The 17126-nt window shown below is 34.9% G+C and overlaps 1 protein-coding gene across 1 annotated transcript; it reads left to right on the top strand.

Moving 5' to 3' along the window:
* Positions 1-11468: 11468 nt before the first annotated feature.
* Positions 11469-13206, top strand: PCOAH_00037100 (Pvstp1; the record flags this gene model as incomplete). The annotated part of the gene is made up of 3 exons (XM_020060501.1): positions 11469-11528; positions 11586-12125; positions 12265-13206. 3 exons carry the CDS (start codon positions 11469-11471, stop codon positions 13204-13206), a joined length of 1542 nt encoding a protein of 513 aa, XP_019915802.1.
* Positions 13207-17126: the final 3920 nt, after the last annotated feature.

Genomic DNA, 17126 nt, shown 5'->3' on the forward strand with positions numbered 1-17126 from the left:
ACGTTTTCCTTTGAAATGACCCATGCAGCACTTTTCACAATTTTGTTAACCTTAATGATAAAATAAGCCGCACCAACACATAAAAAATGTGAACAGAGTTTTGAGCTTATTAATAAATTGAAAGAACGAAATTTTTAATAAAAATTGTTGTTAACTGTTCATAGTGGTTGATAATTATTACCCCCCAAAAAAAAAAGAAATGAAGGAAAGTTTAGGAATGAGCACATTGGCATGTGCAAATTTAAACCCTTAACAGCATTTTCACGCATTACATAAATATATTGTAAATGGGCATGCGTTTACGCCCCCCGCCACTGAGTGTGTCCCCTCCCGTGTGCATTATCATATACCCCTTTTTTTTTCTTCTTTTTTTTTTTTTTTTTTTTTTTTGTGTTCCTCAATTGTGTAACACGAACATTATAAACCAACTGCCCCCCGGCGGGGGCGCGGGCATAGTAATTAAATTTTGTAGAGGCGTGGCGATATATTTAGGGCCTCCCTGACGGATTTTCCACTTTATGGTAAACCGCACGGGGAAAAATTGCCACGGGGGCCATATTTTCCCCCGAATTTCTTTTGCACAATTTGCGCATGTATAAAAAAATAATTATGTATATGTGCAATTACGTGTATGTGCACTTTCTATGGGCATGCAAAACTTCCCGCGACTCGTCTCTCCACACATAGAGAGAACGAGCACCGCGGAAGGTACCACAGAACGAAAGGTATAATGGTTGCCCATTTTCTCTTTTTTTCCTTGTTTTGTTCTTTAATTCCCCTTTTGACAAATGAGTGTAACATGTGCTTTTGATGGTATGGCAACATTCATGTTGTGTTTTACACCACCAACTGTGCTTATTATTGCTTGACCAGTTTATCTTTTTTGCGCAAAAAAAAAAAAAAAAAAAAGGAGAAAAAAAAAGAAAAAGCATATTTATAAAGGATTCGCGGGAAGAACAGGTAACACAATTTTTCCGTATTAAGTAATGTCTCACATTCTGATGATTACATTTTTAATAAATAAATGTATAAAATTATGTTCCATGAAAATAGTTCCCCCTTCCCTTTTTTCTTTTTTTTTTTTTCCCCCTTTTTGGGCGCAGAAGAATAACGATGTTCTTAGCTATCCACTATTACTTGAGCGGAGCAGTAAAATTTGGATGGGGCTAACGAGGGGTAGCTTATGTTGCGTGGATTGTGAAGGCCGTAGTTTGAAGATTGAGGATTTGCGCTATTCTCCGGTCTGTTTTCACAGTAAATGTGAAGAATTGTACGGTATCGAAAGAAGGAGAGTGTAAGCATGCAACTGCATGGGGAACGCTAAAATCGTCGTACAACACCAATACTGGAGAGAGTGTAAACTAATTAGGGGAAACATAAAATGTTTAAATCGCGTTGCTGATGAGGAAGTATGTGCGGACAACTTGTTATATTACAAGTATTGGATGCCCGGGAGGATGTGAGAGATAGGGCTTAAAATAAATAGGAAGATAGCTAAACAGCTGTCATCATTAATAAAAAATTTTAAGAGGACAATAGTCATTATGAGGGAGAGTACAAAAAAAAAAGGAAGGAAGAATGCTTTTCAGTTTTTTTTTTTTATGCTAAAAGTTCCTATCAACTGAAAGATAAGTGAGTGCAACGAAAACATTTGGATGGTTATTTTAAAAATGATCACATTTTAAAAAGTTATATTATAAGAACAAATAGGGAAGGTAAATTGAGGCAACTTATATCGTAGCACAACTGGTATATGCGAACATTATGAGGCGCAGTGCTGTTATGGGCGTGTGTGTAAGTGCGCAACTCGGATAAGAAGCAGTCAAATATATATTACGATACGTTGCAACCATCTGAAGGACTGTAAAGAGTGATAAAATGCATAATTATCAACGGAGAAGTAGTTTAATAGGTTTCAGCATCTGAGGTGAGCATGGAGCTTGCTTAATTATTGCATCCAGGATGGTCAATATGGAACGATGCGGATGATTATGCATCATGTTGTTATTACATGTATCCATGCATTAATAAATCGTGCGCATGTTAGTAAGCTCAAAATAGAGAAAAATATCCCAATAAAAGCATGGAAGAAACATTTAAGGATGCTACCTCAGGATATGAATTCTTGCCGTAATGCCCCAAACCAGAGGAAACTCATGATATTTCCACTTGATGTAGTGCCGCTACTTATCGGGCACTTAGAAATAGCTATTTGTTTAATTTCCGCAACTTAGTTTAACTTGTTGGAAAAATGGTCAAATAAAAAGATAACAGGAAAAAAAATATATATATATATATATGCAGAGCTTTCATAATATTTTTAAATCAAAAATATAGGCTCCATATAATCATAAAACATGTCTATATATGTCATTATAAGTTGTTATGTAAAATTATGAATATGATTATAGATGGTAATATATTACATAAAAAAAAAGAAATTTCCATTATAATGTTGCAATAAAAGAAATTTCACTTCACATGAAATAAACGTTAAATTTATCTTCCGGCCGTTGTTAAGGTTTCGAGTAGTAAAGAAATATTTAGTACACCCTAAAACCCTGAACCCTAAACCTGAAGCGAATAAACAAATCAACAAAAAATACATACAAAAAATCGCTGCATCATTTGAAACATTAAAAAAAAATAAAAATTAACAATTCATGTATTCATATTGTGCAATAGGATATCTAGCGTGAAAATTTAAAAAAAAATGTCCATATGAATAATACGGCAAAATAAATTTCTTGAATATGGGAAAGAATTGAGATTCCTTTTTTTCTTTTTTTTCCTTCTTGATCCAATTTACCACTTTTATTTGTATTTTCATTCTATTTACGTTTCGCCTTCTCCTTCAAAAGGATCCTCTTTCTCTCCAGCACCTTCTTCTTTACCCTAAACAGATTCTTCCTCAGTGACTTTCTCTCCTTAGCATCAGCAAATATTTACTTGCCCTCATCACCAGAATGTATTCTTTCCTATACAACCTTTTCCTCCTTTTTTGAATATTCTTTTTCTACAGGAGCTACTTCACTTTCAGCAAAAACTTCTCTTTCAGCAAATGCTTTTCTTTCAGGATCTTCCTTCCTTCCTCCTCCAGCTCCTTCCACCTACCACTTTCCTCCCCTCCCCTTCTCATTAGGAAGGTTCCCTTCCCTTCAATGGGAGCTTTTTCTTCCCTTGTATTGTCATGTTTTATTATCCATTCCTTCTCCGGATATACTTCCTTCTGTTGTACGTCTTCCTCCTCTTCTACCTTTACTTCTTCTTCCTGTACTTCTTCCTCCTGTTCTCCCTGTACTTCTTCTTCCTGTTCTCCCTGTACTTCTTCTTCCTGTTCTCCCTGTACTTCTTCCTCCTGTTCTCCCTGTACTTCTTCTTCCTGTTCTCCCTGTACTTCTTCCTCCTGTTCTCCCTGTACTTCTTCTTCCTGTTCTCCCTGTACTTCTTCTTCCTGTTCTTCCTTTACTTCTTCATTTATTTCTTCTTGTGGAACTTCTACAGGTGCCTGTGGTTCCTGTTGTTTTTGTTCTAACGGCGTCTTTGCTTCTGCATCCTTAAGGTGTTGTCTAAATGAATCTTCGTATTCCTTAATATGCTCATGCGCCATACTTCCATCAACAATGAGTGAAAATAATGCGTCATAGCTCATAGGATCTCCCATTGTTAAATCATCCTTTGTATTATCTATTGGCCCCTTTACGTTTTCTTCTTTGGGCATTTCAGCTGATTTTAAGGTTTCTGCCCCTGCGTGACCTTTTTCTTCTTTTTCTTCTTCTTTTTGTTGTTCCGCTTGCTTATTAGAACGACATGTATCCCGAAAGGATCTCCCAGTGTGTCTGGCATTGAAGAGCATAAAGGGACAACACCTCATGTCCACCTCCTCGACTTCTTGTACAACTGGTCCATTAGCTTCTTCACCTGGTGCCAATTCGAGCTCCCCCTCTGATGGAGTTGCTGCAATTCCTTCTAATTCAAAGTTGCCGCTTGAAGGATCCACCACCCTTACAACATCATCCGGAGCATTTCCCAGTTCTACATCATCCTGGAGAACATAAAAAGGAAAGAAGAGAAGGGAAGAAGTTTATTCATTATTATTTTGTACCTAAATTTAAGCAATCACAATTCACCAATACAATTTACAAATATGTACATATAACATTCTTTGTATATAAGGTGTAGGGCTTATCTTACCGCTGAAGCATGAGTTGAAAGAACAGCGAAAGATGAAATAAGTAAGGTTGTGTACAGATGCCAAACCATAGTTGTAAGCTTTACTCTTCTTATATAATATCTTTGGGTTCTTCTTTTTTTTACTTAAAAATTAAAAAAGAAGAATGTTTCATTAGGTAATATAATTATATTCCTCAGTACATTCCCTTTTAAAATTATTTAATGAAGGACAAAAGGAATCCTCCCTTTTTTTTCTCTTTTTATATTGAAACCTAAAAAATAATATTACCCTTCCAACTACAAATATTAATCTTATGAATAATAGGGGCACTTATATATAATTGGTACATGAACTTATGATTTATTAATTTTCATTAATAAAATAATACAAAAAATATAATGTAAACTGTGGAAAGCATGAATTATTTAAATAATTAATAGGGATAGTAAAAACATGACGAACAATGAATTAATAAGGAAAACATAACATTATATACTGTTCCATCTAATAATCTGTGTACAAAGTTACTATGAAGAATTTTAGGAAAGAAAGGGGAAAAATTCACATTAAACAAAAAAAGTGCATTCTCTATTATTCTTTTCTCTTTATTGAAGGAACCGCAATAATATGGAATGAATTAAAGGTAACTCACAAATACTAGAATTCTGAGGAAGTTTTTCACATATAGTACAGTAGAAAAAATAATAAAACGTACGTTGCAAATGTTCTATTCTGAGAAGAAAGAAAAATATTTTTTCATTAATACTGCATTTATCCGTAATGAGAAAAAAGTAATAGGTCCTTTAAAATTTGAGTTGTACATCTTCCTTAGATCAAATAATTTTTGTTTTGTTGAATTATATAATCATATTTTAAAAGGAGGGGCAGAAAAATCAATTTTTCTTTTCAGCGTATAATTCAAATTTCTATATATTCACATTCCACTTCCTTTTGCTATATTTATCAACGAGAAAAAAAAATTTTTCAATATGTAGGAATTAACAATTGTATAAAAGGAAAAATGGCGTAGAATAAAAATGCCACTTTGGGGGGTTGAATCATTTTACAAGCAAATTATTAAATAACCTTATAATAGTACAGAATAGAAGCAAATATATGTATATGTGGGACAAATACAGAACAAAATTATAATAAACAAAGGATCCTACGGAATTAATTATTTAAGGCAAAAATTTGCAGTTATTATACTGTTATTGGAGCAAAATTTTTTTGGGTGACAGTTCAATTTTCAAAAATCTTGAGAAATATGACTATCTCGTACAACGTGCTTCTGTTCTTATATGTACCATAACTATAATATAATTATTATGCTCTTTATAGTATATAAAACGGACATAAAAATTGAACACGAATCATATACCCCTTACCCAAAACCCGGGTCCAACATACCCTCAACCCGACAACCACATCCTGAAACCTTACCCACACAATTTTAACCGGACTCCTACATACAATGAACCTGGTTCCCACATAACCTGAACCCGCCACCTACAACCTAAATCCCCTCCTACAACATGAATTCCCTTCTTACAACCTGAATCATCACCCCCATATCCTGAACTTTCACTCTAACAACCTGTACCCTACTTCCATACCCTGAACTCCACTCCTACACCCTGAAATCGTCTCTCATATCTTGAATCCTAAACCCTCCCACACCCTGAACCTCCATTTTTTTTCTGTGGACCACTATTCTTATACCCTGAACCTGGCTCCTAAATTTTGAACCCCTTTTTTTTTAGTAGTTGTGTTTACCCTTGGTAAAGTATGTACTTTTATAGGTTGTAACCCATCCATGTACATTTTTTTTCGGATATATCAGCTTTTTTTTGGAAAATTTGGTGTAAAGTATATGTAATCTTTTATAGGTTGTGCAACATCCATGCATTCTTCTTTTAGTATATGTTTTGGCCATTTTTTGGACATTTTTGGTGTAAAAAGTATATGTACTTTTAGGTGGTAACGCTGATTTTTCCTATATCGGCCATTTTGGACATTTGGTAAAATATGTACTTGCACGTTGTAACCCTGATTTTTCGAATGTTTTTGTCATTCCTTGGGCATTTTTGGTGTAAAGTATATGTAATCTTTTATAGGTTGTGTAACCCAAGCATTTTTTTTTTAGAATGTTCATACGCGAACCAATGGTAGCATATTGCTTTACACACTTGCAAGGCTTCCAGACTTACGAACAACGCGTAACCCATTTTGTTAAAAAAAAAAAAAAAATTCAGGAAAACAATATCAGAATTGTACGTAATTTTAACAGAAAAAAAAGTAACATAAACAAACAAGAATAAACAAATTTGCGTGAATAATCTTAAAATGAGAAAAGAAGAAAAATATATGCGAGCATACATGCATACACATATGTATGCGAACTTCACAAGCCGCGCTTGCATTCCCGTACAAGTGTGCATCACAAGAAATATAACAGATTTGAAGCATCGCGTTACAATTTTTGGGATATTGTACGAACTACATGTGCCCCTATATTATGTTCCACCCTTTCAACATTATTCGGACTTTACAATTTACATTTAACTGATTCTGTGCGCAACTGGCGGACGATCCGATTTTCAATGAAAAGATCTTAGTAAAAAGAATTTCGCGTAAATTGTGCTAAGTACAGAAACGAGCGCGCCTTCGAATTGTTCTAATATTATTTTTCCATTTTGGCAACTCACAAAATTTTATTACACCGTGGAAATATGGAAATTGATCACACTCTGTGTGAGTGCGTGCGCGTGCTAGCTGCGTTTTTACACTTTTTGTCCTCATTATACAAACTTTTATGCTTTTTAGGAATTCGTAACTTATGAAAATGAATAGAATAAATGTGCAAAGAAGGGTCTCTTTCATAGTTTTTCTGCTGTTATATGTGTAATAAATAATGGTGAAAATTTGTATATAAGCAATGCCTCCCCCCCACCCAAGGGAAAAAAAAAATAAAGCGGAATGACACAATTTAGGTCTTATAAGATGGAATAAATGGGCTCAGTAGAATCCTTTGCTCCTTATAATTTTGTAAAAAGAATAAAATCCCCTCCCTTTTTATAACTTGTTCTTATGCTTCCCTCCTGAATGGGGCGATGCTGACAACTTCCTTCTTTTGCAATATTATTCAAGTAGCTTTAATAAATGGTTCATATTTCAAGTTCATTTGTATGCATAAAATGGGGGGGGAGGTTGTTACCTTAATGAAAAGGGAAGAAATTTAGGAATGATAAAATTTGCGCAAAAAATAATAAACCCTTTATTTGGTTGCTGTGCTTCCCCCCCCACACTTTTTTTATTGTGTGTGTACTCTTCCCATATTTGTGCTTGCCATTCTTTTTTCTTTTAAATTTTAGAGGGGTAGACGGATATACATTTTTTTTTTCTTTTTTTTTTTTTTGTTGTGCCACAGTTTGTCCTTAAAATATTGATTCTTTTCCGTATACACACACACACGTGTGACATGGTAAAAAATTTGTGTAATTGTACACACAGTTCTTTTTTTTTTTTTGCGGAGGAGAAGAGCAGCGCGCATGTGTGACATGGTAAATTATTTGTACAATTGTACAGTTCCTTTTTTTTTTTTTTTTTTTTTTTTTTGTAAGAACACTCTTTTTTTTGCGCACCTTCGCGAACCCTCGCGCACAATTTGGAGGAGCACCTTTTCAAAAGTCCATAATTGGAACTTTTAAAGAAGATGAACAAATTATTAAAATAAAAAAAAATTATTAAGGTAACAAACGTTATGCAGGTAAAAGTCTATAACAAAAAAATTTCATGAACATTTTAGATGTTCAATAGAAAAAATTCACCAAACAAGTCACAATAAAATGGGGAAGAAAAATTTTTCCCGCTTATATTGACCACACATGAGCGCAAATAATTTAATTACAAAACGAAAAAAAAGAGAAAAATATTTATTACACCCTAAACACGGAATCTAAACTTTGAACCTGTTCCTTAGGAACAACCTTTTCCTTAAGAACAAAGTCTTCCTCCCTAAATCCGGAATCATAACATGGAAACTATCCATTAGGAACATTTTCCGGAATAACAAAGTCTTCCTCCCTAAAGCTCGAATCTGAACCTGAATATGGAATACCTCACATGCAAAACTGAACCTACAAAACTAAAACCCTGAACCTTAGAAGGTGAATTCTAAACTCTAGCCCCAAAATCCATAATCCTGAACCCTAAACCCTAAACCCTAAAACCTGAACCCTAAACCTAAACCCTAAACCCTGAACCCTAAACCCTGAACCCTAAACCCTGAACCCTGAACCCTAAACCCTAAACCCTAAACCCTAAACCCTGAACCCTAAACCCTGAACCCTAAACCCTAAACCCTGAACCCTAAACCCTGAACCCTAAAACCCTGAACCCTAAATCCTGAACCCTAAACCCTGAACCCTAAACCCTGAACAGTAAACCTTTAACCCTAAACCCTGAACCTTAAAATCTAAACCCTAAACCCTAAATCCTGAACCCTAAATTCTGAACCCTAAATCCTGAACCCTGAACACTAAACCCTGAACCTTAAAACCTAAACACTAAATCCTAAATCCTGAACCCTAAATCCTGAACCCTAAACCCTAAACCCTGAACCCTAAACCCTGAACCCTAAACCTTGAACCCTAAACCCTAAACCCTGAACCCTAAACCCTAAACCCTGAACCCTAAACCCTAAACCCTGAACCCTAAACCCTAAACCCTAAACCCTAAACCCTAAACCCTGAACCCTAAACCCTAAACCCTAAACCCTGAACCCTAAACCCTAAACCCTGAACCCTAAACCCTAAATCCTAAACCCTGAACCCTAAACACTAAACCCTAAACCCTGAACCCTAAAACCTAAACCTTAAACCCTAAACCTTAAACCCTAAACCTCAAAAACCCTAAACCTTAAACCCTAAACCTTAAACTCTAAACCTTAAACCCTAAACCTTAAACCCTAAACCTTAAACCCTAAACCTTAAACCCTAAACCTTAAACCCTAAACCTTAAACACTAAACCTTAAACACTGAACCAAAACACTAAACCTTAAACACTAAACCTTAAACCCTAAACCTCAAACCCTAAACGTTAAACCCTAAACCTTAAACCTAAACCTTAAACCCTAAACCTTAAACCCTAAACCTTAAACCCTAAACCTTAAACCCTAAACCTTAAACCCTAAACCTTAAACCCTAAACCTTAAACCCTAAACCTTAAACCCTAAACCTTAAACCCTAAACCTTAAACCCTAAACCTTAAACCCTAAACCTTAAACCCTAAACCTTAAACCCTAAACCTTAAACCCTAAACCTTAAACCCTAAACCTTAAACCCTAAACCTTAAACCCTAAACCTTAAACCCTAAACCTTAAACCCTACATTACAGTATAATTTCGTGTAGTAGAACTTCCATTTTTAAGCAATTAATGGCGGCAATTTAATTTTTAGCACTTCATTTTTCGAGTTCTCTTTTTTTTGTTGATTTATTAAGAAATATCTGTAGGAAGAGTATTCTTTTCTTTTTATTTGTTGGCCGTTTCTATGTGCAGCAACTATTTATTTAACAAATTTTCCTATAATACACAAGGGGATATAGTATAAAGGAGGGGGAATGATGGAGCATTAATGAGGAGAATAATTAATGTGGAACGATTGAATTCTGTACCGCATATATGGATAAATACTGAAAAATAATGCACCCGAATGTTGTATAGATTTTTTTTTTCTTCCTTTTATTTTATATTTGATGAGGAAAATATAATATTAGAATGGAGTGGAAATACTTACAACGGTGCATAGGATCCATTTGAACAACATTATAATGCATGCATTGTGCAGTGACAATTATTTTCTGTCGGTGGGTGAGCATTTTTTTTTTCTGTTTTTATAATTTATTTGTTTGGCAATATGTCGTTGACATTCTGTATGGAAGAATAATGAAACGGAAAATTTTGTGCTTATTAGTAATTTTCCGTGAAAATTATTTGTGCTTATAATTTCCTACTTTCGTTGGGTTTAATTTTCTTGTGGTAAACAACGTATACTGAGAAGCAACTTTTTTTTTGTGAATTACATTTTTATATAATACTGAGGCAAGCTCATATGAAGGCACTTTCTATGGAAAAGGTTGTTCGCAACAGGTGTAGGAGTATACTGCATACAGATAGACTAATGTAACGAAAGGAATGAATAACACATGTACAATGATGCTTTTAAACATGGATAAAAGAAGGAAAGGGAAAATGAGGATCTCTATATGCTTGGAAGAGTCAGTTGTAGAACGATAATACGGATTGAAAGAAAATGCATTACGTATAATATCTGATGTGATATTATTGTTTTCTTGATAAGTGACGAATGTATTGAATAGTGGAAGAAAAATGGCCCAGCAGAATGATTTTGAAGAATTGAAGGAAAGGTGGTTAAAGAAAGTAGGATATAAGGAGGGAACTGACAAGCGCGTGTGGGAGGTAATATAATGTAGTGTAAGCTACATGTGAGGTTTTAATGTGTCAATGTCTAGAACTTTATTGTTCTATTAATAATAAGGATATTATATATATAGAGTGTATATGAATACACTATTTTAACTTACAGACAAGATTAGCTGGGCGAATAGTAAATTTGATTAGTACACTGTTAGGGAAAATGGAAGAGGAAGGTACTGAAGGAACTGGTAAGAGCCTGTGCGAAGAAATGAACAGGAGTGAAGGAAAGGATATGACAACTGATGAGATGGAAGTATGTGAGTTTATTGTAAGAAATTTGTTAAAAATAAGGACAACGGGAGGACGTTCATGTAGAAGAGGAAGGGTTGTGGAAGAAATAAGGGAGTACATGCGGTGCACAGTGATGAATGTGTGGTTATATCAGTATTTGCGTGTCCATTGTGGAAAAGAAAATATTATAGATAATGCACTTAAGGCAGTGGAAAATATGGGCAGCGATTCTGATGCAGAAGGAAAATGTAAGCCATGCCATTATGGGAAATTGGATTCCATGCAGGTGGAAGGAATACAGATGTTAAAATATATTCAAATTACCATGGAAAAGAGGGGACAAATTATGGAAGCAATAAAGAAAGGGAAGAAGGAAGGAGAATGTAGAGTGGAAAAGGAAAATGCAGAAGCGGCTACACCCCCAGAATCTTCCCCATCCTCAGTGACTAATGCATGGTTCCAAGATGTAGTACACTTAGAAAAACAAGAACAGGAGAAGGAGGATATAGAAAGAATATTGGGGGAAATTTTGGAAGTAAGTGTTGTATAATTTATATTAATATATGAACAATACATTATGCAAAAAGTTGGAGTATAATATCTCAATTATTATAAGAAATAGAGTGAATACATGGAAGAAGAATGAATGAACATATATGTGTAACTGTATTTATTAGCAGGGTGCAGATATAACGGAAATTGAAGGAAGGTTTGGGGAATATTCAGAAATCAATGGGGAACCTTCAGTGGAAGCGGGGGATTTGGCTGAATCGGGTGCTGGTGGTGCTGTACCTGGTGTACCAGTTGCTAGCCCAGGTGTTAATTCAAGCGATCCCCAAGATGCTCATATAACAATTAGTCAGAATCAAAGTGGTCAAACTCCGTCCACCCTTGATAATGGTTCTTCGCAAGATACAGATCCTCCCTCGGAGTTACCGAATTCAGATTCAAGTGGTGCAAATAGTATCTCCGCCAGTCCACTACCCATTTTATCTACTGCGCCGGGAGTAACAGCAACATTATATTCACCACCAGCACCTAATCAAAATGGGACAGAAGTTGTTAAAGGAATACAGCACAAAAATTCATCACCATCAGGTGGAATTATAATCCAGGGAGGATGGAATATATGGAATGTGAGGGATGGCGTTCTTACCCCATACCTTCCTTTCATCCCTGTGCTGATTGGCAGCGTTACCATTGGTTACCTCCTTACCAAGGTAAGGAAGAAAAAAGCTTCGCATAGTATAAATAATTGCTGTATATGTTGCACTTGTGTTATAATGGCTATTATAATCATGATAATAATATTGCACCCTCCAGCACACTTTTCTTCCCTACGCCCTTTTTGTTGTGCAGTATTTCGGATTGTTCGGGCGACAGAAACGGCGTTACAAACGTATGACACAAATACCCCGTCCTCCTTTAGAGGAACACAGGGACGGAACGGATGTAACGATATCCTACGAACCTTATGAATATATCCTAATGAGAGAAGGGAAAGGCCACCACCTTACACATACTACAGAAATACAGCAAAAAGAACATGTCAATCGCAAGACTATTATTGATATACACCTAGAATCAGTAAGCGAATGCCAAAACCAAAACCATGAGTCCGAATTAATGAACAAAGTCGATTTTCTTCAAATCATCGTGGAAGAATTGATGAGATTTAAGTTTATGAAAGAACAGAGTTCAGGTAATAATATATCAGATGATTCTTTACGAATCAATGTTTTATCCAACACTGATTCTGTAGGAACGGGAACAGAACAATTAGGAATGAAACAAAATTTTTCCTTAGAGAATTTTTCTTTTTTAGAGAACGAATGCAGCATCCGATATTGGGTTAATTGGATCCAGCAAAATATGAATGTGTTAGTGGAAATAAAAACACAACCTTGGTTTTATGACCTAAGGGTAAGTTGGAATGAATACCAAAGGGATTCTCAACAAAGTCTATTGAATGACGACGTTTCATCCATGGAAAGTCATAAAAAGGAATTGTGGAAAGAGTGGGTAAGGAAACAACGTTCCCTTATGGAATGGAACAGTCAAAAAGATTGGTTCAAACATTTATTCGACAGCATAGAAGAGGTGGATCCCGAAATGTTAGATCAGCAACAATTGTGTAAAGATTCGTATAAGCCGAACAATCGTTTAACAGTTAAGTTGTGGATGTTAATCTTGGCATTAGTATTTGAGGAGTGTGAAAGGGAAGAAAATGTGTGTGATAAGGAGTTTTATTTAAATCATTTATTACAAAATGTCTGTGGAAATATGACGGTGTTTTTATAAGTAGAAATAAAATATGTTAACAATATTCCACTTTTCCTTATTAAACGGTACACATAATGTGTTACAACGCTTACACTACCTATTTTCCTCTCATTATTATTATTATTATTTTTTTTTTTTGTATTGCATGAAAGTGTTTACATTGTTCATGTGTAATCAATATAAGTTCGAAGGGAAGAAGAGAAAAAAAAAATTTTTACTTTATTTTGATTTGTTTGGTAAAATTTTTTTTATTCCAGATTAAAAAATGCTTATTCATTTTGTTACAAAAAATTTTGACTTCATAAATTTTTTTTGTTTATTAAAATACATGAATATTTTTTTGAGAAGAATAAGCACCTTTCTTTCGTATCCGCATTCGGAGTATTCCTTTCCCTTCATGCGGAGTTATTCAAAAATACAAATGGAAGGAAGAAAAGAAAGTAATGAAATATGAACAAAGGGAATAAAAAAAAAAAAATAAAGAAAAAGAAAAAGAAAAGAAGAGGAAATAAAGAAAAGGAAAGCGGAAAAAAGAAATGTCCAAAAAAATGTCCTAATATAAATTTTGTCACACAGAAAAAATTGCGCAAAAAAAAAATAAAAATGACCTAGTATAAATTTTGTCACACAGAAAAAATTGTCCAAAAAAAAAAGAAATGCCCTAATGTAAATTTTTGTCACACAGAAAAAAATTGCAAAAAAAAAAAAAAAAAGAAAGGAGAAGACAGAAGGAAAAGGAAGAAAAGGAATAAAGGAAAGGAAATAAAAGAAAGAAAGAAACGAAAGAAAAGGAAAGAAAAGAACAGAAAAGAGAAGGAGAAGGAAGGGAAGGAAGGAAGGAAGAAGGAAAATGGACGACGACCGTGTGTATAAATCGCGCAGATGCAAAAATCGCAAATGCGAAGAAGAAATTTAATAATGGACCCAATGTAATGGACGCTTCCTACATATATGAATGAAGGAAAAAAGGAAGGAGGTCACCATGTTTGTGCTCACGAATTTTAAACTTATGCTAACATATATTTATGAGAACATGGAAGGGGGAAGTACGTAATGTGCACGAGAAATTTCATAAGAACTTTATTTAAGTGGAATACGAATAATTGTGTTGTGAACACGGATAAACACGAAATTAGAATAAATTAGTAGAACAATAAAATATTCTATTACAACAGGAATAGAAGAATCCGACACACGCGGATAATGCATTATGTTTAAATACTTCCGTATAATAAATATAAACAACAGCATAATGTAAATTCAAAGTGCAAGTATAAGTACCATATTTCAAGGAGGAAGAATTAAATTCCTCCAAGAAAAATGAGTATTACTTATATAGGAATATAATACTCAAAAGGATACATAAGAAATATGAAAGTATAATATCTAAATAAGGAATGTATTTCCTGTTCTTACATTTTCAGCGTCCGATTCTTAAATTAAGGGTGAGTACTATACTTACATAGTATGTATGAGAATATAAAGGAAATATATGCATTAAGAATAATTAAGAAATAAGAATTATGAATTATGAAGGTAGTAAGAATTTAATGTATAACCATGAATAAGTATAAATAAAACAGAAGGAATAGTCAGGAATACACTTTAAACGAGTGTATGCCGAGGGTGAACATATCCAGATAAAATTGTTGTAAACCGTCAAGTATTACAACAGAAGAAGCAGGAAAAAATGTCAAATGAGGTAAGGACGAATGAAAGAATAGTATGGGTAAAATGTGCTGCGTATATTATACGTTAGAATAATATGCGCATATATGTGTAAAGTATAATATACATTGTAATTTTTGATGTCCACAGGGAAATTGTAAAGAGGAATGGAGCTCGAGGAGACTTTACCAAAGAATTCAGCAATACGCTGAGGGAAGATCATGTAGTAGTGATAAAGTTGACGAAGTCAAGAATCTAGTAGAAAGTACAATAGGGGGGTTTACCATTTCTGAGGAGAACGTACAAAAAATTATAAATGTCTGGTGTCAAAGAGTTCAGGAAACCGATAGCGTGCGCAGAATGATGATCTATGATAGCACAGCCTTTTATTATTGGTTGGGAGATATTGTATCGGGAGGAATATCGGACGGTGGCGATTTCGGGAATGCCATGGACACCTTGTACAGTACTCTGAGGACGTTTGTTGGTGACGCTAAATGTGATGATTTGTGCCCCGGTATAGGCCACAAAGAGTTCAAGCAGATGAAAGGACTGTACGAATACTGGAGTAAACATAGCAGAATAAAGGTTGAAGTGGAAAGAGGTGACGGGACCTGTAAGGAAAAGTGCAGAAAGTATTTAGAAAAAATTAAGCAGGACTACCTGAGTATAAGTAGCAGCTGCCTGAGTCCGAAGGGAGGACCATACTGTACCGCATTTGGTAATATATTCAGTGGGTACAATAGAAACAGGGATGAACCGAAGGACCCAACAAAACTATTATCCAAGTTAAAGACGAAAGAACAATGTACAGTGACTGTACCAGCACCCCTTGCACCACCAAGAGCAGAAATATCTGAACAACCCGCACCAGAATCTAGACCCCATCCAGAAGCTCCACCAGGTGAACCAGGTAAAGAAGGTAACAAATATATTATAATCCAAAAGTATTATTACAAAATATATAGGGCACATGGAAAAGAGGAGCCCGCACCCAAAAGGTGTACCTGCAACATTTTCATATCATGTGGTTGCTTTTTTCCCGCCACCCCCGCTCTCCTTTCAATTATACTTAACCGAAACCCATATTATTTTTTCCTCCTCTTCTTTTTTTTTTTGTACTTATTATTTACATTCAGGTGATCATCGTACTCCTGCTACGGACACCCAGGACCATATTCCTGGAAAAGCTGGTTCCGGTTCACAAGTCCCCACAGAAACAAAGAAACTTGAAGAAAATAAACTTCATTCCCCCATGAGTAGCAGTAGTAGTTCTTCATCCTCCTCTAGCAGTAGCAGCAGTTCTTCAACTGGCAGTGCTCAAAACGTTACGGATGGTACAGGCGCAACGTCGGACATCCCCATCATTCCGTCGGCAATTGGAGGAACAGCAGTATCGGCAGTAGCACTTCCCTTAGTTGGCTTCTTTTTGTATAAGGTAATTATGAGTGCACAATATGTAATGTACACAGCACAACTTACAAGCATTTATTCGTATAAACATCATATATAGAGTAAACTATATGTTATACATGACACAAACATTCCTTTTTCTTTTCTTTCTTTACACTTCCCTTTTTTTCATTCCTTCCTTCTTTTTTCTTCAGTACACTTCTTTATTCCGTGGAAAGAAGAAGAAGTCCCCTAAAAGTAAAAGAGGAAGAGGAAGGAGATCTATAGAAGATGAATTAAACACATCATCGGACGACGACGACCCATCTACAGAATATTCTACAACGAATTCAACAGAGGAGTCAACCGAATACTCAGAGGAAGTTTCAACAACAGATGGGACGGAAGAATCTACCACCTATGATAGAAAACACAGAAGAACACGAAGAACAAATAATAGATCAGGTTACCACGAACGAAATATCGGTTATCATCGTATGTAATGCACCATCGTATTTAAAGTGTAACTTTCCATATGTGAATTATAGATAATATACACAGAATATATGTTCTCTGTGTGTGTGAAAAAAAGTATAATGATTTCTTCCAATTATGAATACATAAATGACATAATTATATAATATAATGACCTTCAATTATGAGGTACATAATGGAAATAATTATAAAATATGATGGGAAAGGGAAAAAATTCCATATATATGTGCATACAATTTGAGAAAATGTTTCCCCTTAAATTATAAGTAGCGTACACAACGAACGTGTGCACAAATTTGTTCAGCACACCTTACTTTGCACGTATGTTTTCACGTATGTATGCGCACATGTACAAATCATGCCACGTGTACATATGTTTGTTT

Source organism: Plasmodium coatneyi, chromosome 11, assembly GCF_001680005.1.
Source record: "Plasmodium coatneyi strain Hackeri chromosome 11, complete sequence".
Taxonomy (NCBI): domain Eukaryota; phylum Apicomplexa; class Aconoidasida; order Haemosporida; family Plasmodiidae; genus Plasmodium; species Plasmodium coatneyi.